The following is a 21,965-nucleotide window of genomic DNA, read 5'->3' as shown; positions in this document are numbered from 1 at the left end:
GTGTTTTTTTGTTGTTGTCCTTTTTTTCTTCCTTTTTGGGATAACATCCTCTCTATGGGCTTGCTTTAATTGTATGTTCTGTATAACTTCTCTGATAAAGAGGTGCAGTGGTCCATAATGGTAACCTAACTCTACCTTTTACGAGCTTTAGAAGCAATCAAAGCATAAAACAAAATGGAAGCGGCGGAACCATGAGCTCTCTGCCGCAGATTGTGGAGACTAGTGATGAGCACAACATTTGCAGAAACGTTATTTCGTATCGTAATTCACAATTACGTTGTGAATTTTTTGGGGAAAAACCATAATTGCATTTCAATATGGAATCAATACGAAATCAATCAAGAACAGCAATTTTGCGTTATTTTGTGCCGACCTTAACTACTTAAGCTTTTTGGACGTAAATAGTATGTCCAAAAATGCATGCTGGATGTAGAAGCTACGTCCATGAAAAAACCCGTTGCTGCGGCCGATCATGTGTTCACCCGCGGGGGCACTCGTCGCCGCTCGCTAGCCTGGAGATCAATGAATGGGAACATAGTCCCCGTTGTAATGATCGGCGGCTTCAATTAGCCGCGATCATTCAGAAAAAAAAAAAAGTTACACGTCCTCTCTTCACTTCCTGTAAGCCTAGCTTTCTGGAATCTAAATTTTTTTTTTACAAAATTACAACTACATACATTTATTAAAAAAAAAAAAAAAACACAATTACATTTACAATTAACCGTCCCACACACTCCCAAAGTACCCCCAACATTTTGGGGCATAATTAAAAAAACAAAACCACAAACAAACAAAAAAACCATTTACAGAAATAGTCACCTCAGGGACTGAATTTTTTTAATATGTATGTCAATAGGGTATATTGCTGTTGTTTATTTTTTTTTTATTATGGGCTTGCAAATAGTGATGGACGCAAAATTGAAAAAAAAAAATGCACCTTTATTTCCAAATAAAATATTGGCGCCATACATTATGATAGGGACATAATTTAAATGGTGTAATAACTGGGACAAATAGGTAAATAAAATACGTGGGTTTTAATCATGGTAGCATTTATTATTTTAAAACTATAATGGTCGACAACTGAGATACTATGAATTTTTTCATTTCCCCCCCCCCCTTAATATTCACGTTAAAATGCATGTAGGAATTTTTTTTTTTTTAAGCAAAATGTACCACCCAAAGAAATCCTAATTGGTGGTGGAATAAACAAGATATAGATTATTTAATTGTGATACAGTTATCTGCAAATTAATGGAAGTAGTGCTGAAATGATGCATAAGGTGAAAAAACACTGAAGGCTGAAGTGGTTAATAGCAAAGTCCCCATACATGCCATTGTCACCAAAATTGCTATGTATATTAAGAAGAATAATGGGGAAAAATCATTTTTTTTTCAAAAATACTAGTAGTTTTTGAGATAATCCATTTTGAAAAAAAGAAAAAAAAATGTTTTTTAAATTCTAATTTTTCTGAGTTTAAAACCCAATTTTCCTTTGCATATTCGAAATCTATTTTCTCAAAAACTATAAAGTACTTTTTAAGTTTTTTTTTTTTTTTTAACTTATTCACACTATTCTCCTATTGCCTAGTAATGTTGGTGACAATAGCCTGTATGGGGACTTTATTGACCACTAAAGTTGGCAGTTGACACAAAGTTATGTAAAAATTACATGAAATTATGAATGGTTTACACTGGAATTTCCGAATCGTTATTAAGAAAAATTGTGTGAAATTTTGCATAATCGTAGTTAGCAGAAATGTAATTAGCAGATTACAATCATCGCTAGAGGAGACTGAGGGTTGGGGAGATGCTGGTGCAACATCCTGAAAATGTAATGAATTGACTGAAGTAAGGGTAAAATGTTTGTATAGTGTATTCTGCATTTATCATGGTGCCTAGCAATTACCGGTACTTGGGATACGTAGAAAAGGATAAGGGATTAGAGAAAACCTTGAAAAAATTATGATGGGTTTGTATAGTAACAGCACATTTTCTAGTGCTTTGCAATGATGTTGCCACAAACCATACATACAATGACCTGATCAGGGCCAGATTTACCATAAGGCACTTGTAGGCACATGCCTACATGCGCCTGATGATGGAAAGGCGGCTCACTCCCTCCCCTAGTACCTCTCTCCTTCCCTATCCAGAGTCCTGAGCGGAGTGTAAATAAGAGGTTACTCACCCGGCTCTCGGCATTCCACTGATGAGATCTCCCTTAAGTCAGGAGCACCTCTAGCTACTTAAAGAGAACACGAGGCGGAGTTCTGAGAATAAAATCCGCATACAGAGGCTGGGTCTGTCTATAGAGCCCAGCCTCTGTTGCTAGTTAGTTTCCCCCAAAGCCCCTCCTGCGCGCTGTCAGACCCCATAAAACACAGCCGCGCTGGTGACATGCAGCGTGTCGCAGCCGGCTGTGTTTACCTCACGAATGTCAGTCTCCACTCTCCCTGCCTCCTGAATCGCTCCGGTCCCCGCCCACGTCCCTTCCCTCCCCACTGATTGGAGGGAAGGGACGCGAGCGGTGACCGGAGCGATTCAGGAGGCGGGGGGAGCCGCCGAGACTGACATTCATGAGGTAAACACAGCCGCATAGCGCGGCTGTGTTTTATGGGGTCTGACAGCGCGCAGGGGGGTCTTTGGAGGAAACTAACTAGCAACAGAGGCTGGGCTCTATAGACAGACCCAGCCTCTGTATGCGGATTGCGATGCAAGAACCCTGCCTCGGGTTCTCTTTAATACTGAGGTTCCTCTAGCTACCTAATACATGAAGGCACCTCTAGCTACTTTAGCTACTTAGTGAAAGGAGTTGGATCTATTTAAGTTCATGTCAGATATCAGATGCTTTAGACTACTTCATTTCCTGGCGCCAGGACATAAAATGGTTAATCAGAACACACAGACACAAGAGATGTGAGCACAAATTATGCTAAACTTTACTTCAGCTGCTTTCCTTATATGCTACTCAATACAGGGTTTTGCTCATGCGCAGTATATCATCATATGTCACCATAATTACAGAAAGTCATGTGATTTACGAGAATTAACACAGTTCAATGATCACGGGGAAAACATGTTATTTATGACATTCCAGGTGTCCCCATTTGGGGTATTTATGGGTTTTCCCCAGAGAGAAGAATTTGGCTATTCTCTACCTCATGTAGCCAGCTCTTCCTGCACAGATGTGTGTGGGTGGCTGATTGTTCTATAGACACATTAATATCACACTGAATAGATACATGTATGCTTGTATATGAAATTGATCTATATACTAATATATATACTATATACTACTATATATATATAAATATATATCTATATCTACATATCCTTTCAGTCCCCCCTTTGGTCATTTCTTCCAAAGGAAGAAGATGACCATACTAAAGCCAATACCTAGAACAGGCAGAGCTAGCATTATAGTGGGCAAAATTTTGGTCGAAGTCTTCTAATGGTCAAAACACGAATAGCTATTTGGTAAAGTACTCCTACCAAAGAACATTTCTCTTTCCTGATGTGATCTAGTAAAGATCTTATGCGGACTACATGTGAGGGTACACTCATGTGTATAACTTAGCCTGCGCCAGGAATATTTCTCTTAGATCAATATAAGAAGCTTTCTTATCTCAGCACTTACTCCAAGAGAAACTTCCATCTGCTCTATTTTAGAAAAGGCTTTTCTAAATACTAGGCCTTAGGTAGGCCAAGGTCAGAAACCCATATGGTAGCAACTAACTCATGCATAAGGTGGCTATATTTGGGAGAGGGTGGTCTTGACTCTACAATTTAGTTCACAAACCGTTTGTGAGGCATGGCAGACCACTCATCCTCCATCAGCCACTGTACTCCAAGCTATCTCTGTATCCTTTACTCTAAGTCACACACTCCTGCTAAAACAGGGGGTGGACACCAACCCAACTACACTCATACTCAGGTCTCAATGCCCAGAGTACAGAGGCTGAGATCAGAAATACAGGAGTACTGCCAGAACTCACCAAACAAATCAAAACCGTAGCTACAGGCCTCAGTCCAGGACATATCTGTGAGAGGGAATACAGATCACAGCAGAAGTCTAGGGAACAAGGCTGCATGAGACCATCAACATCTCTGGCCTTCCAATTATCCCATATTAAATATACCAATCTGGTTGCTCAAGGCAACTGTGTTGCTGTGAAATTGTAGTCCATCACACCAATCATACTGACCAAAGCCTGTTATGCTTGCTTCAGACAAACAGATACAACTCTGATTCAACAAGGGAAGGGAATGTTAACTAATTGACTTTTTACCACAGTAATGGTAAATATCTAAACAAACACACTACAAATCAAAGCAGAAAAAGATGTAACTAATAGCAACCGCTGCCAAAGATACTCTTTCAAGGTCAGGACTAACAGGACAACTGTAATGATGGCTACCTTCAGATTTAACCATACTAGAAGGACTCTGCTAATCACACATATGGACACTCATCAATTATACTCACAATCAGGATAGGACAAACCACAATAGCAACATGAACCCTTCGCAAAACAATTATGGCCAGATTAAATCTACTAATGACCAAGGTATGAAAAAGTAGGAGACTTGTTCCCTGAAAATCGCCCACTGAGATCAGGCCTGCTGAATTATATGTGTAGTAACACATATGAGTATGTATGTATATATATATATACATACATTTTACTGTCTGATAAATATACAATTTTATAGTTATCTGGGTTGAAGAAAGATGTGTGTACATAAAGTTTAACCAAAAACAAAGCACCACACCGGCCCATTTCACTGCTGATCCAGAGGAAGGCAAAAACCCTTATAGGGCATAGTGTAATTAGCCCCAGAAAGGGAAAAATTCCTTCCCGACTCCAAAATGGCAATCAGAAAAAATCCCTGGATAATCAGCACTTGGCCTTATTTAGTAATTGAGATAAAAAAAATATCAGCTCATTACATATCAACCCATTATCTAACTTACAAAAACCCTAATCCTAATCTTTACTTAAAGAATGATATAGCAAAATAAAGGCTTTTTACTATTCAGAAAGCATTAACCCATAATGTGACTTCCAACTAACTCTCCATCTAGAATATCCTTAATATCGTAGCCCACCCCTCTAGTACTGAACCAATAGAAGTTATTTTTAGATAAACCAAGGTTTTCCCCATAGTCACTATTAATAGCTTTCCTACGAGCCCAATACACATAAGAATGTCCCACAATCCATACAATCTTCCTGGGTCTGAGATCCAGATCTTGTTCCATTCTTCAACAGATGACACAAGCAACCTTGAAACTTTTATCAGAGCACGCGTTACTGTCCACCTGATGAATAGTCTCTTTTTTTCTTGGGATTCAGGACTTAGTAGATACAGTGGAACCAGTAGAAAATCCTTCTGTAAAGATAACCTCAGGATAGCTTCTGGTCAGAGATTCCCTCTGGATGGATTCATCTGGATGGATTACCTCCGGATGGACTCCAGTCAGGCAGTCTTATCCTCCTCAGGATAGATGTCTGGCAAGTTGTTTCTGAAAGAATAAAGAAAAATGTGCGAGTATCATGTTTTTCCCAAAAATCCAATAAGTCATTTATTTTTCCTAGTACTTGTAATACTACTATGATTCATACTCTCCACCATGAACTTCAAAACATACTTAGCGGATCTTTCTATGATCCCAACGGATCTCTCGCAATACCCCGTTCGCATGACGTCGTGTCGCTGTACCCGTGCGAGTATGTGACTCCATACATGGCAGAGAGGATAAATTCCCAATGAATTTTTACACCATAATGAATTCCCATTTTTCATTCTTCCATTACCAGTCACACTCTCATTCCATCATCATACCTTCCACAATCATACCAAACCCTAAATAGTGATGTATTTAAAGAACTTAGGTGGCCCTAGGCAGGGCTCTTTCCCCTCTTTGACCATACATTAAAGTTATTTTAATGTCTGGTCAGAATTAGCAAAAGACTATATGGCATAATATGAGCAGGGTCACAGTACAGTGAAACAGTGGCCAGCGCTGTCTCCCTGTAATAGGGTTGGATCCCCTTTCAGATTTAAAGCTACAGACATACAAGGAACATCTATAGTGTCCTTATCCCTATAGTGCGCTTAAGGTACTACAGCTATGGTTGTCCCTGAGACACACAGAAACAGCACTAGAGAGACTAGACTAAGGTCTCCTTACTAAACAGGCACTGAACTACAGATCAAGCAGAACTGAAATTAAAATCCTGTCAGAGGTAAAGCTTCTAATCAGTACACTATAAAATTAAACAGTGTATTTTTTTTCTCTCTGGAGTCTTCAGAACAGTGAAAAATCCATAAAATAATTGTCATACCAACATCAAATGATTCTACAGTTTGTCAAAAAGCTCAAGCAAACTAAAATATTTTCTCCAAGGCCCTGCCTCCATCAATGTGCCTCCGTCCGCTTCCCAGCAACATGTATCAATCTGGAACATTGATGTGCTGATAAAAAGCGGACAGAAGTGGACAGACGGAAACAAGACCCAAGGATGGAAAAATGTTCTCATTTTCCCATGCTGAGTGTAAGGACTTTGGGCTTACAAAAAAACCATATATTCTCACTAAAAACATGAGTGACTTAGAGTCAGAGCCTTAAACAGCTCTCTGCTAATATATTTGTCATTAATTACATACACACAAAGATGTTGTGTCACCCGGAGAGGAGATATTAATTTAAAGGAGATGGATTTATGAACAGGAAGAGGGGTTATTAAGGTCAAAACCCCACTATTGGGAAAGAATTCCCATAATCTAAAGGGTGATATGAAATAAACAGCAAGTGTGACCCAGAACTACACATGCGATCTTAATTGACCTAAAACTGTATACCTGTCCTGACTATTTAATATGTCCTCAATGTTTTCCATACATTTTCCCAAATGAATATGGCTTTCAGAGTTTCACAATATCCACTAAAATATAAGTACAAACACTATACAATGCATTATTTTTTCAATAGTTGCATGACATTTAGAAATATTGAAGTTACAATAACTGTGCTTTATCAGTATGGCTTGGAGGAGGAGCAAGCTGAGAGAATTCGTTCAACTGGGTGACCAGGCCAGTGAAGAATTAAATCAGACACAGTTTAGTTAGAACAGCAAGTAACACTTCAACAATGAGTTGCAAACATCATTAAATGCCTTTTCTGCTGCGATTTATATAAAAAAATACAGCATACCAACTATGATACAATATTCAAGAAGGAACTTATTCATGGAGAACTATTGAGTAAATCATTTGAATCTATATGCTTCAAAGTTACAAGCTATATAAATTCTGTTCAAATATGAACATTATTCTAACAAACTTATGGCAAACTACCATTACATGGGGAAATGATTTAACTCTACTCACTTGTATAAGTCTGGGTGACAAACGCCATTACTTAATTAATCCACCTTAGACTAAGGGAATTAGGTTGTACTAAAACTCAATTCTCGTTACACTATGAAACTAAGGTAACACGGTGACGTAGCAGCCAGTGCTATCGCCTTACAATGTTACTCAAATCTCTGACTGGTCAACATCTGCACGGAGTCTGCATGGGTTTCCCCCAGGCACTCAGTTTCCTCACCCAAAAAAAAACACAGACAAATCAACCGGCTTCCTTCCAAATTGGCCCCAAACTATGATATATGATTTCACTATACTACCTATGAAAAAATATCAGAACCCCTTTTGGACACGTATAAAAACTCCAGAAATCTATTCTGCAGTATGGGAAACTTCATTCATATACATATGGACCTGGGTGACAGTTGGTATCAATTAATTAATCTAATTTAATTTAAGGATACTAAGTTTCAGGAGGAAAATCATTCTTATTAAAAAAACTTCCTATACTAGACTTGTGGATTTATTTAGAGACTGCCACGTGTGTAGTGAACACAGAAGCAGGTATATTAAAGAAAGATAGGGACAAAAGAAATATATATATAAATTATTCACTGTTCCAAATACTCCAAAAATATAAATCATAAAATACATATATACATATGTATGTATACATGCATACAGATATACGGTATATTTTAAATGTACTTTTTTTCCTCTGAAAAGTAGTACGTTAGTTCCTCTTTTTTCTGCTGGCAGAAGAAAAAAACCCACAAACAGGTGTTTTGTGCAGCCACCCGGAAACACCAATTAAAGAAAGAAAAAAAATGAATCCTTTGTCACAGAACCGGGCCTATTTAGATACAATTTAACTCTTTTATTTCTAACTATTAAGAATACATCCGTATATATGCAGAAATCATTTATTAACAGATAAAGAGTTGAAAATACTACTATTTTATAAGGCAAGTATACCTGAAATTAATCCATACATACGGACATATATGTTTCCTAATTAATCTAATGTCTAATGTTAAACCCTATCAGATTAAAAGGTAATAAACTTTTTACTTCCTCATTTCTGTACTCATTTTACTTTTCCTGTCACTGACTCCTTCAGAAGAGGAACCCACACAGATGTTGGCAGGCGTAGATTAGATCCCTTAAAAATGACATGTCCTCATCTTTAACCCTTTCAAACTTAAAGGGGAATTCTAACTCTATTTAATAAAACTAATACTTTCTGATTATTTCAGAATTACATCTGCATTTAGCTAAAAACCTGGTGTAGGTTTTACATTAGGGCCCCCCTCCCCCAAGAACTTTATACATAGCAATTGATACAGACTGTGATAGAGAGTGGACCCTTCGGGGCCCTTCTAGACCAAGGGCCTTGGTGCGGTCACTACCTCTACACCAAGCATGTACTCAATACAATCTTTCAATTTACACACAATATATATGAATACATTATGATACATGGTATTTTATAACTATATCCTAATTTACAGGAATTACATTACTATATTTCTGAAATTTTCTCTTACAAAAAAAGCTTATATTAAATGACCCATGGATAATTCAGATAATTTCTGACGGTCAATGTACAAACCTCAGTATAACCAGATATTTGTTAAATATGGCATCTGAAACCAGGTTTGTACGTACATAGAATTTATACTGTAGATTTTGATAAGTGACCGTTCTCATCCGAATTTCATAAGTGTCCCCAATATTACTAATCATCTCTTTAGAAATCTTCAGAAAATACAGTAATGATCTTATAACACTTTATATAATACTTTGTCATCGCTGGCGCAACCAGACGGAGAACAGACATAAAACACACATTACTAGTCAAGATTAACACACAAACAAGACAGACTTGGACATATATAATTCTAATCACCGTTAGACATAGTTCTTTAACCAATTGTATATGGATTGAACTATTACTCCTCTCTCCCCCCCAAGGGAATGACAGCCCAAGACTAATATACTATATTATATTCTAACCAAAAATGAACGAAAATTTTTTCTCCCAGATATTCTGGCAACATAAAGGTTCATAAATTTCATCTATATTAGGGATTGGGATAGGAAACATTTTGACAATATTTTGACCCATTGATCTAATTCCAGTTTTATACTGCAATTTATTGGCCCTCTATTAAATCTATGTATCAACTATAAATATAAGATATTGCCGTACCAATAGACAATTCTTAACTAGATAAATTATAATTTATGTATTTTTCAAATTTATCAACACTATTTTTATCAATAACTAATATATATCAATAATTCTATCTATAATTCTCATCTCATGAGAACAAAACAAACTTTGTCTAGGGATTTTATCTTTCTACAACCTCACTAAACCCAAACTGTTTCTCAGAATTTAATAACTTTTTTTTTTTTAACCTTGCTAATAAAACAGATTATTAGTTACAAAACAAACGCAGACACATAATCTAAAACATCTGAATCTTATCTGACATTATAAAAACCTTACAAAAATCACCTATAATAAACCCATTCAAAACCTAAGAAGAACTACAAATACCCAGAAATCCATACTATATGGTGTTCTGTTCATTTCCCAAATGAACTCTATTTTCTTGCCAAAAGAAAATTTATTGAAGTTGATCAGACTTCAAATTTGCTAGATTTTTCCCAAAAAATCTATATTTCCCTTAGACCTACTAAGAGAAGTGTAATAGACTTACCAAAAGTCTACCTTTTCCCTAATTTTTTTTTTTTTTTAAACTAAGGCCTTCTAAAAACCTTATAATCTATATAATTAAATTATACTATCAAAAAACACAAACTCCAACACCGGATTCGTTTTGGTATCAACAGAAATTTCACATAAATAATATAGACACCTCTCTCTTTAAAAAAATAAAAAGAGAAATATAGTCATATTACTTACGTGATTTCTTGAAGAAGACCATCCGCGACGAGCCCTCAGCTGAAAGGAGTTGGATCTATTTAAGTTCATGTCAGATATCAGATGCTTTAGACTACTTCATTTCCTGGCGCCAGGACATAAAATGGTTAATCAGAACACACAGACACAAGAGATGTGAGCACAAATTATGCTAAACTTTACTTCAGCTGCTTTCCTTATATGCTACTCAATACAGGGTTTTGCTCATGCGCAGTATATCATCATATGTCACCATAATTACAGAAAGTCATGTGATTTACGAGAATTAACACAGTTCAATGATCACGGGGAAAACATGTTATTTATGACATTCCAGGTGTCCCCATTTGGGGTATTTATGGGTTTTCCCCAGAGAGAAGAATTTGGCTATTCTCTACCTCATGTAGCCAGCTCTTCCTGCACAGATGTGTGTGGGTGGCTGATTGTTCTATAGACACATTAATATCACACTGAATAGATACATGTATGCTTGTATATGAAATTGATCTATATACTAATATATATATACTATATACTATATATATATATATATATATATATATATATATATATATATATATATATATATATATATATATATATATATATATATATATATATATCTATCTATCTATCTACATATCCTTTCACTTAGTTCTCTTGAAGAACCTCAGTATTATTACTTGGTGGCACCTCTAGCACACTTAGTATTAGGTAGTCCGATGTACCCTCGATACTAAGGGACAACTGTAGCTACCTGTGACGGTCAACAGAGGTGACCCCTGGGACAGCCTCCACACTTGTGGTGAGGTTTGGTGGGTGGTTGTGTGTTCATGGAGGGTGAATTCTAAGGTGTCGGTACATCTTTGCCTGTAGGCTCCTGTGAGGTAAATCCAGGTCTGTACATGATACAAGAAGTCTGAGATGCATAATGCACAGTTGCACAGCGTGCCCAGTAGGAAATACACAGCAAAGAAGGCAATATGCAACAATAACGTGATGGATCCAGAAAGGTGGCCCAAACCATATGAGTTTACAGTTTACAGTGCTAAAAATATTAGTAATAATGGTGTAAAACACAAGCTGAAGGGCATTGGTAAGATGGGGTTAACTGAATAGTCCGTACAGAATGAGATTGGGCTGCATCAGTAGCTTGGTGGCATGTCCTATGTCAAACTGTATGCTTACTTGAAGTGGAATTTAAAGGGAGCCTGAAGTGAGAAGTATATGGAGGCTGCCATATTTATTTCCTTTTAAACAATACTAGTTGCCTGGCATCAGCAGGGTGCTGATCTATTTGGCTGCAGTAGTTTCTGAATCAGACCACAAACATACATACAGCTTATCAAGGTAGATTTGATAAAATGTTAGAATTTGCTGCATGCTTGTTCAGGGTCTGTGGCTGAAAACATAAGATGCAGAGAATCAGCAGGACAGCCAGGCAACTGGTATTGCTTAAAAGGAAATACATATGGCAGCCTCCATCTCCTTATACCTCTCACTATAGATGTCTTTTAAGGTTGTATTTCAATAGCTTGAAGGATAGAGCGTACTGGATGGAAGTGCATTCCAAAGAGTAGGAGTAGCTCTTCTAAAGTCCTGAATGCTGTTATGGAAGAAGGTGATTATGAGAGACGTGATTATGTTTTGGTTGGTATCTGGGAATTGTAACATGAACTATACTGGTTTCTGTTGGCAAAGTGAAGTAGATTAACAATCAGTGTCGGTCGGGCTGGGAGGTGGAAAAGCTGAGGAAAAACCCCTGCTGGCTGAGCAGCAGAAACTATGGGTTATCACTCCCAATAGAAACCTGTAGCAACAAGTCTTCACTGTGAGCAGCAACACATCATTACTGCTGCTTGGCCAGCAAGATGATTTCCTCCATTTTTACTGCTCCCAGTCTGACACTGTTAACAGTGTTGCTTGTACCCTGGCGGTACCCCTGGCCATATGGTCACTGTACTCCCCTGGAGGCATGATGGTGGCCACCACACAAGCCATGTGGCCTCAGTTCTCCTCAGCATCAGTGATGGTAGCCACCACAAAATATGTGGCTGCAGTTCTCCCCTGAATGGATGATGGCAGTGACCACAATCCATGTGGTCACCATTCTCCCCTGCATGGATGATAACCACGACAAGACATGTGACCACTGCTCCTTCTTGGAGGGATGTTAGACTTATCACTAAACCCTGAGGTTACTTTTGTATGTACTTTTGTTAAATGCACTTAAATATAAATTTACCAAGAAAACAGGAAAGCTGCAGCCCTCATAAATCCCAGGATCACCATTCTATCCCATAGGAATGCTAAAAATCTGCGTAAGCTCTGAATTAACTTATATTTGTGTTTGTGATTTTGTCTCTCCATGGAGTTGGGTACTCTTGCAAGCATGTTTGTTTCTGTGTTGGTTGTGAGTCTGTCAGTCGTCCTCGTCTACGTCTTGGTCTCGGTCTACGTCTTGGTCTTGGTCTCGGTCTACGTCTTGGTCTAACTCGCTGCACTATGACACTTGACAAGTGTAAAGTTAGTGACACACAATGACCCTCAAACAATAGTTCATCCAACTCCTGTCTTTTGGATGGCGGCAGAGGATGGAAATTCCTCAAAAGTTCCTTCAGAAAACTGCTGAAACAAAACCATTATTCCACTTAGGGTGGAAAAAAAGAAACCTACAAACCACTTTCAACTTGACACAAAATTATGACAATTTTTGCTGTTTGAGTTATGAATTGCCTTGGTTATGTGTAACTGACATTTTACACATATGGAGAACATTTTTGTAACATAAACAACCGTTTAAGAAAATCACCTGGTGGCTTGAGTAATTGGTTGGTACTATGTGTGGCCAGCCTGGTTACAGACATTTCAATTAATAACTATTTTAAATAGATTTGTTTAGAATTTATATTTGCAAATTAGAATACTCAAGAGTGAAGGGCGAAAATGGCAAAATTCTTTTCGCAATAATATTCATGGAAATAATGTTAAATTCGATTTTCAAGTGAATCTCTCATTTTCACAGTAAAAAATGTTCGCTGTAAAAATTTATTTTTTTCCATGTTTTTGCGCTTTTCATGGTAAAATAACAATTTTTTACAAAGAACGAAAAAACGAAAAAAAATTGAAGTTATTTTTCACAAACATTTCTCTATCGAAAATACCATTTTAACATTGTTCAACAAGCATAACACTGCTCAACAATAAGTGATTTTGAAATAAGCTAGCCAATTGTTAGAGTTAATGGAGTGTCAAAATAAATGATTGTATGAAATATGTAGGGGAATTTGGAACACTATCTTTATGAAGTTTGTATGAACTCCCTGTGTCACCCTAAAATTGGCCTAAAGGTGGCCATACACGATTCAATTGATTTTTTTTTTTAATATACTGGTAGGTGATCAGAGGCGCCAGCAGAATAAAATTAATATAAAACTGTTAAAAATTGCCGGGAGGGAAAGTGGTCGACTTCCCCTCAATAATTAGACACCAAGGTCTGTCCTTGGTGTCTAATTATTGAGGGGAAGTCCACCACTTTCCCTCCCGGCAATTTTTAACAGTTTTATATTAATTTTATTCTGCTGGCGCCTCTGATCACCTACCAGTATACTTGAGTCCACCCCAGGTGGAGGGGTGACCCTACCCCATTTTTTCTGATCTACAGAGAGCGACTTCTTAATCCTGAGTGGGGACAGGTCTAATCTCCTCACCTGCCTATACAGTGGTTGCCTGAGCGGTAACCCATGTTTGTGAGTATAACCATCTCACTTATTCATTTCCCTTCGTATCTCTGACATACTACACCATATTGGGCTCTCGATTTCTCTCTTTTCGGCTTTTTTTTTTTTAATGACTAAATAAATGTACCGTAATCAATTTTTTCACTTGATCTTTTAATTTGAAAAATCTAACCAATAGATTGTACACAATCATAATTTTTGTTTGTTTCTTTAAAATATCCAACGTTCAGTTTTTGTATTTATTTATTTTTTTTAACAAATCTGCTCAGATATCTATCAAATTTTTTTTAAAAAACCTATTTAGTCATCGATTAAAAATTTGTTGTATTTTCACTGTACATTTGATAATTTTATCAGAAAAATAGGAAAACTGATCTATTTGGATGAATCATGTATGGCCACTTTTAGACTACGATAGGGACTTTATACTATGGTAGAATTAGATTGCGAGCTCCTCTGAGGACAGTCATTGACATGAGTATGCACTCTGTAAAGTGATGCAGAAGATGTCAGTTATATATAAATATATTAATAATAATAATTATATGGTAGGACAATAAAAATGGCTATGACGGGGTTAGAAAATGTCAACAATCTTTAATTAATACACAATAACAGTAATAGGATATAAAAGCAGTGTAAAGACCCCATAACAATCAATCATATTACAGAAGAGAATAGTCAGTGGTTTTGGATTAATTGTGTGTTGCTGAACTTTGTCTTGTAGTGTCGGCTTCTGGTGCCTTGTGTCACTTGGGAGGAGCTAATCTCAGAGCTACTTTTGTTTTTTGATTTATTGTCTTGTTGTTGTTTTTTATGTAAAAGTTTAAACCGTTTTTGAATATATATTTGTGTGTGTCAAAACTGAGAATAAAGTAGTTTGAACTTTACACTTGGACAGCCTTTTGTGTTCTGGAAGTTATTTGTTTCCTGACATTCAATCATCTTATTGAAAAACTGTGAAAATGTAACTCTTTGGTTGTATTGCGCATGGTCCTTTTTTTTTTTTTTTGACATGGCCATACACAATTTTTTACATATTTTTTAACCTCTCTTTAGAATATAATTGATTTTATTCATTGATGAAATCATCATGCCTAATTAGATATTTTATCAAATGTTCTACAAAATTAATAGACATTTTAAACTTTAATTTGATTTTTGCTATACAACTGCTCATTTTATTAAATAACAGTATAAATCTTTTTTTCTTTGTGTTGTGTATTTCTAAGCGTAGTAAAACCTCTCAGAACAAATAAAGAAAGGGTATGCATATGCACATCTGATTTTGAAACAAGATTAAGAAACCCCAGTTAAGTAAATAAAAACAAAAATAATTATACTTGGTCAAGTATTTTTAGAAGGAATAAAAAAATCCAATAACTAATCTGTGTGTGGCAAAAGTAAGTGAATTCTTAGGATTATATCATTTTCAGGTCTTTTCAATGAATGGGGTGACAATCCAGTATGAATGAGGCCCCATTTTACTAACACATACAACACTGTTAAGATTAAGGATTGGTACAGTCCGAAACATGTCAGCTTTGTGCTATGCCATGCTGTGTTACGATACATCTATAACGGCATTGTCTAGAACGTTCTTCTTTTTTCAATTACGGAAGTGTATTCTGGCTTGAAGAAAGGAGGTGTCTGAGTACCTCTTAAAGGGAATCTTAACTGAGGGATATGGATGTTTCCTTTTAAACAATACCAGTTGCCTGGCAGTCCTGCTGATCTCTTTGGCTGCAGTAGTGGCTGAATCACACACCTGAAACAAGCATGCAGCCAATCCAGTCTGACTTCAGTCAGAGCACTTGATTTGCTTGCTTGTTGAGGGGCTGTGGCTAAAAGTATTAGAGACACAGGATCAGCAGGAGAGTCAGGCAACTGGTATTATTTTAAAAGGAAAAATCCATATCCTTTTCAGTTAAGGTTCCCTTTAAAAATGGTCTTCAAACCTTAAACAACTTCATGGGCCTCAACTTTTTTTTAAGTGTTTGGACTCCTCCAATCAACAGTCATGCATATTGTGCTACATAGTTTGGTTGAAAAATACATCCATACATCGAGTCCAACCAGGATAAAAAAAATCAAAAAACAAAACCGATACGGAAGAAAGAGACGGAATTTGGCATTCCAGTCCCATGAAACTTTATTAATGCATGGTTACAAGATTACAACGAAGAAAAAAAGGCTGCCTGTGTCTAAGGCCATTTCACGTGTTTCCACGCCTCATCAGGACAAGGCAAACAGCAAATAAACAAACATTAGAAACCTTTGTGTCCTACACCCTCGTATATCCTAGTTCAGGGTACAGCAAAAAACACAAAAACAAAAAACCCTTACAAGTCTTGGGCCAATTAACCTGTAAGAGTAAAAAAAAAAAATCATTTCGACAGTCAGATAAAATCCCTAGATCAACACCACAGAGAATAACCTGGTAATTATAGCCGAGGATGTTATTCAATGCAAGGAAAGCATCCAAGCCTCCTTTCAATGCAGATATAGAATTTGTCAAAACTACTTCTTGTGGCAAAATATTCCACATCATATGGCAAAACTTTTTCCTCTCTATGCAGATCATGTCCTCTTGTCCTTTATACAAGTCTAGGAACAAAAAGCTAATCTGCCCAGCTTTTGTATTGTATTTATGCATGTTAATCAGGTAATTTTTTTTCCAAGCTAAATAAACCTAGTTTGTCCAGCCTTTCTTGGTAAATGGGACCTTCCATCTCCCTGATTAATTTAGTTGCTGATCAATGTCCTTCCTATACAGTAGTGTAGCACCCAAAACTGTATTCCATACTCTAGATTTGGCCTCACTAGGGATTTATACAGAGGGAGTAGTATACTAGCATTTTGTGATTTTTTTATTTCCTGTTTTATGCATCACAGAATTGTATTTGCTTTAGCTGCTTGGCATTGTATATGGTTACATGTCCTCATCAACCAGTATTCCAAAGTCCTTCTCCAAAGCCCCATCTACACAGTACAATTTTCCATCAGATCGACCAGTGATCTGATAAGAAATTGCATCCTGTCTAGACGTCCAAATTGCTTCCGATCGATTTTGCATTGATAAGTACCCAAAATTGATTGGAATTTGATTGCACCGGTTGGAAATTATCCAAAAGATCCGTCGATCTGACGGAAAATTGTTCTGTGTAGATTAGGCTCAAGTCTTCTGTTAACAGCTGTAAGACAACCCGTAAATATTCAAGACCATTGTTATCCCATTTAGAAGTAGTTGACAATCCAAGATAAGTCCAACTGCAAGGGGAGTAATAGTTTGAGATGTTACAAAGGAACCCAGGGGATTGTCTCACTATGGTGAATGTTTATGTTAATAAGTGCACCATCAGGAGAGCACTGAACAGCAATAGTGTGGATGGCAAGGTAGCAAAAAAGGCCTCTGCTCTCCCCCAAAATATTGCTAGTCCTCTACAACTTGTTCATGATCACAAACCAGAAGGACACTGGAAAGGATTTACACCAAATGCTGATTCACTTACTGTTGTCTCATGAAGCTATGTTACTGGATCATTTTTTTTCAAAAAGCATGTGACCAAATGTAATCCTTTTTGCTTAATTTGTTTAACCAGGTTTTCTTCGTCTACTTTTAGGAATTACTCAATCGGTTTAGTTCTTTCTTCTTTTTCCTTATGCTTTTTCATGTTCATCAGCAATTCAATTCATCAGCATAGCCAATTCAGAAAAACTGAATACTCCTGATCTACAAGGTATTTTTGATTTCCCCCCCCCCCTCCTTGTTCCCACTGTTTACCTTAACATTCCATGCCATTGACTTCAATGCAATTTTGCAAAAGTGTTTTGGCAAAAATGTGCGGTGCCACCCAAATTTCAAGTAAATTCTTGTGAGACAGTCAAAGACCTTTTCACTCATCCCCATTGATCAAAAATAGGCAGTGATGATCATAATCACCAAAATGGCTACATATGTTGAGGAGAATATTGGGTTCAAGTAAAAAAAAAATTCCAAAAAGACCTTGTAGTTTTTGAAAAAAATCGATTTTAAAATGCAAAGAAAAAATGGTTTTTAAACCAAAAAACAACAGTTTAAAAAACATTTGCATATTTAAAATCGATTTTCCCCAAAACTACAAGATCTGTTTGGAAAATATATATTTTTTCGAATTGTACCCAATATTCTCCTTAACATATGTAGCAATTTTGGTAGCAATAGCATGTAAAGGGGCTTTGCTATTAACCGCTAAAGTCGGCACAAAATTTAGCAAAATTTTGAAATATTACTATTACAACCGAAATAAATTAAGATTTTCCCTGAAATTTCGCATGATGCGTAAATGTGAATTTCGATGCGAAATTTTGCATTTGCGAAATTCCGCCCACCACCACTGCAAATAGGAAGAAAAAAATCATTACACTACTCTGAAGGGAACTATCTTGTAAAAGAACGAAGGTAGAATTTCTCATACTTTGGCTGGGAACACAGTAGGCAGTGTAGAAAACCATGCATTTTCTGCACTTTGTTTTTTGTTTTGTTTTCTTGGCATTTTTGTATGCATTTGCATTTTTTGGTGCATCTTTCATTTTTTTTTTTTTTTATATTTTCCCATTATCAATGGCACGGCTGCAAAATTAGGTCTTAGCCCAGAGTCCACTGCGGTCTGGAGAGACTATAGTAAAAAGAAAATGCCACTGGGATTTTTGCAGGACCAGGGTGAGACGTTTTACGGTCTTAACCTGCACCCAAATTTCCCGGTGCCTTACATGTACATGTGTGCAATTACATGTACACCAAAATTCCCCATTTTCTCAGAAACAAGTCCAAAAGTGTGGCTTTAGAATAACATGTTTAAACATTTTAACACACTGGCCTTTATTCAAGTCATTTTTTTTCTCCTATGTGATATTTTTTACTTTTTTTTATTTATTTGTTTAAATAATGCCTTTTAACCTCCCTGGCAGTATTGACGGTTATACACGTCAATACAAATCAAGCTGTGAACAGTATTGAAGTGCATACACGTCAATACTCTCCTGCACTGTATACTTGAGATGTGCTTGACACATTTTGGCAAGTTACAGGAAAAAAAGTTATGAAAATTAATTGGATCACTTTTTTGCAGAAATCCTGGGGAAATTGAATGCCAGGCAGGTTAAGCCACCAGCAAGCAAGAAAATACTTTGAATAATGTGTACAGTACTTTTTCACTTACTTTTTTCAATTGTGTTGAAAAATTATTTTAAACAGAAGATTAAAAAAAATCTCCTAGGACAAGACTCCGTAGCAAAAATGAATTGAATAAGGGCCACCACAGATAAAAACAAAAACCTCCTAGCTCAAAACTTAATAAAAATAACTCAACTCGTACAGCAATGCAGGAATAGGCCAGTCCCTAGACCCAAGGAAGAAGATGGTATGTAAAATCTGCAGTATACTGGGAGACAAAGTTGAAATTAAAAGTCCCCAAATCAGGGAGGGAGACGGAAAAATGGTGGAAACATTTTTCAGATGCTAGGTGTCCATATAATCTTGAAAGATAAAGTATGCATAGCTGTTTGAAAAAAAAGCCTGATGCGTTTCAAACATCAGCACCTGTATTCTTTTAGCCCCGACTGGGAAATCTAGCTTCATCAGCTGCGTGTTACTGCTGGGAAGTAGTGTGCATCAAGATTTGCATGCTTTTTTTCCTAAGTCCCCAACCCCCCCCCCCCCCCCTCTCTCTTATTGTTAATAGAAATAAGGCAGCTGATCCTTTTTTTTTTTTTTTTTTTGCCATCTTCTGCATGAATCGATAAAAACCTTTTTTTTTTTTGGTCTCCCTGCATGCTAGTCTGTAGAGAAACACACACACACAAAAAAGGATATAGAGAGCCCAATATAGTGTAGTAAGTACTGGTACGAAATGTAAGAGTAAGTATAGCTATACTCACTAACCAGGGTTACTACTTAGGCAACCACTGGCAATGCAGGTGGGGAGATTAGACCTGACTCCACTCAGGATTAAGAAGTCGCCCTCCGTAGGAAAAAAAACTAGGTAACACCCCTCCACCAAGGGTGGACTAACACAATCTGGAGTTGAACAGAGGTACCAATGGTATAAAAATCCCTAAAATGATTAAAATAGAGGAGGCAGGGGTGGACTTACCTCGTCCAAGTAGACACAAGATAGTTGCACAACGATATAGTTTATTTACATACTGAAAGTTACAATGCAATGCATTTCGCAGGCGTCACCCCACTTCATCAGGCAGTATAGACAGCAGCATATAACAAATGCAGGTCTAGTTCAAACCAAGCGCCTCTGTGCGTCTGTTAAATGTTCCTGTCTATACTACCTGATGAAGCAGGGTCACGTCTGCAAAACGCATAGCATGGCCACATGTGAGATGAAGTTGAGAATACCGTAAGGCATTGCTGGCCTTTTACTGGAGAGGTGCTTGACCATTCTCAGTGATGTGATGGATATGGATAATGATGGATGATTTATGGGAACGAGGAAGGACTGGTAGGTTGACACAATTTTTTTTTTTTCTTATTAAATTTTTTTGTGAAGAGTACATTTTTGTTGAGGTTCAGAAGAACTTTGAATTCAGGATAGTCTTGAAATGTCCGCTTTCTCCGTACAGTTTGCACCACAGAAGGGCCCACCACAATGAATCACCCCTGGACCACATAAAAGACATGAAGCTGCCGAGGTAAAGTCCATCTGGAGGAGCCAGCCAATTATTCATGCTGGCAATTTTTTCATTTGTCAAGATTTTCGTATGTTGTGTTTTTTTTTTTTTAAACACTTGGATATGTGTGCGCATGGGATGGATGAGAATATTTGTTGCGGCTTTGAGTAAAGCTGAAATTCTTTCCAAATACCAAATATTACACATTGTGACATGAAAAAGAACATTCAGAAGTCTATCTGATACTGTCTTGGGCCTCCAGTTAGCAGCTGGGGATGACCGAGGACATGGAGCTTTATGGGAGCGGGATATGGAGATTTATAGGAGCTGGCTTTAGGTAACATGTGAAAGGGGGCTGTGGGTAATAGGTCTCCCCACATGGACTGCAAGAAAGTGGAATTCTCATCTTCTTAATATTGCAGCAGTGTATATGTATTTGGTCTGCATGTATGGTCATTCCTTTTTATTGGCATTTTTGTTTTTAAAGAAAATCTGTCCAGGATCTGTTGTCTGTGTTTGGAGGCTACAGTTTATTCTTCTAGCACGTCAACCATACCTGCTGTGTTTCTGAGGATGCAGCGAAAGTACATGTTCCTAGTGGTGATCGTAATCAACAAATTACGATTTCGCTAAATTTCACATCAATTTTTTCGCAATTACGTAATTACGATTTGCAAATGAAATTGCTTTCGTGTAGCCATTCGTAATTTTGCATGAAATTTCGCAAAGTTTAGCAGTGAATAGCAGAGCCTCCATACAAGCTATTAACCCCCAAATTGCTACATATGTTAAGGAGAATGATGGGTACAAGTCAAAAAAAGAATTTTGCAAAAAGACCTTGTAGTTTTTGAGAAACTCTATTTTAATAATGCAAGTAAAAAATGTTTTTTAAACTTACAAAAATGACAGTTTAAAAACCATTTTCTTTGCATCTTTAAAATCGAGTTTCTCAAAAACTAAAAGGTCTTTTTGAAAAATTATTTTTGTGACATTAACCCACTATTCTGCTTAACATATGTAGCAATTTTGGTAGCAATGGGGGATTTGCTAATAACCTCTAAAGTTGGCACGAAATTATGCGAAAATTACGCAAAATTTTGAAATGCTACTTTTACATACGAAATTAATTACGATTTTCTCTGAAATTTTAATTACAATTACGATGCGTAAATGCGAATTTCGATGCGAAATTTCGCACATGCGAAATTTCGTCCCACCACTGCATGTTCCTGGCTGCCCAGGACTATAATTTATTA

At 36.9% G+C, this 21,965-nt stretch overlaps 1 protein-coding gene across 1 annotated transcript in view; it reads left to right on the top strand.

Moving 5' to 3' along the window:
• LOC137528583 (histo-blood group ABO system transferase-like) overlaps positions 1-21,965 on the top strand; it is a 69,571-nt gene that overhangs the window by 5,334 nt on the left and 42,272 nt on the right. Inside the window, exon 3 of the mRNA XM_068249924.1 lies at positions 20,662-20,730. Coding sequence (XP_068106025.1) covers positions 20,717-20,730 — 14 coding nt within the window. The 5' untranslated portion in view covers positions 20,662-20,716. The remainder of the gene's footprint in view (positions 1-20,661; positions 20,731-21,965) is intronic.

This window comes from Hyperolius riggenbachi, chromosome 8, assembly GCF_040937935.1.
Source record: "Hyperolius riggenbachi isolate aHypRig1 chromosome 8, aHypRig1.pri, whole genome shotgun sequence".
NCBI lineage: Eukaryota > Metazoa > Chordata > Amphibia > Anura > Hyperoliidae > Hyperolius > Hyperolius riggenbachi.
Note: the sequence above shows the minus strand (reverse complement) of the source record. Positions and strands in the feature narration are given on the sequence as shown.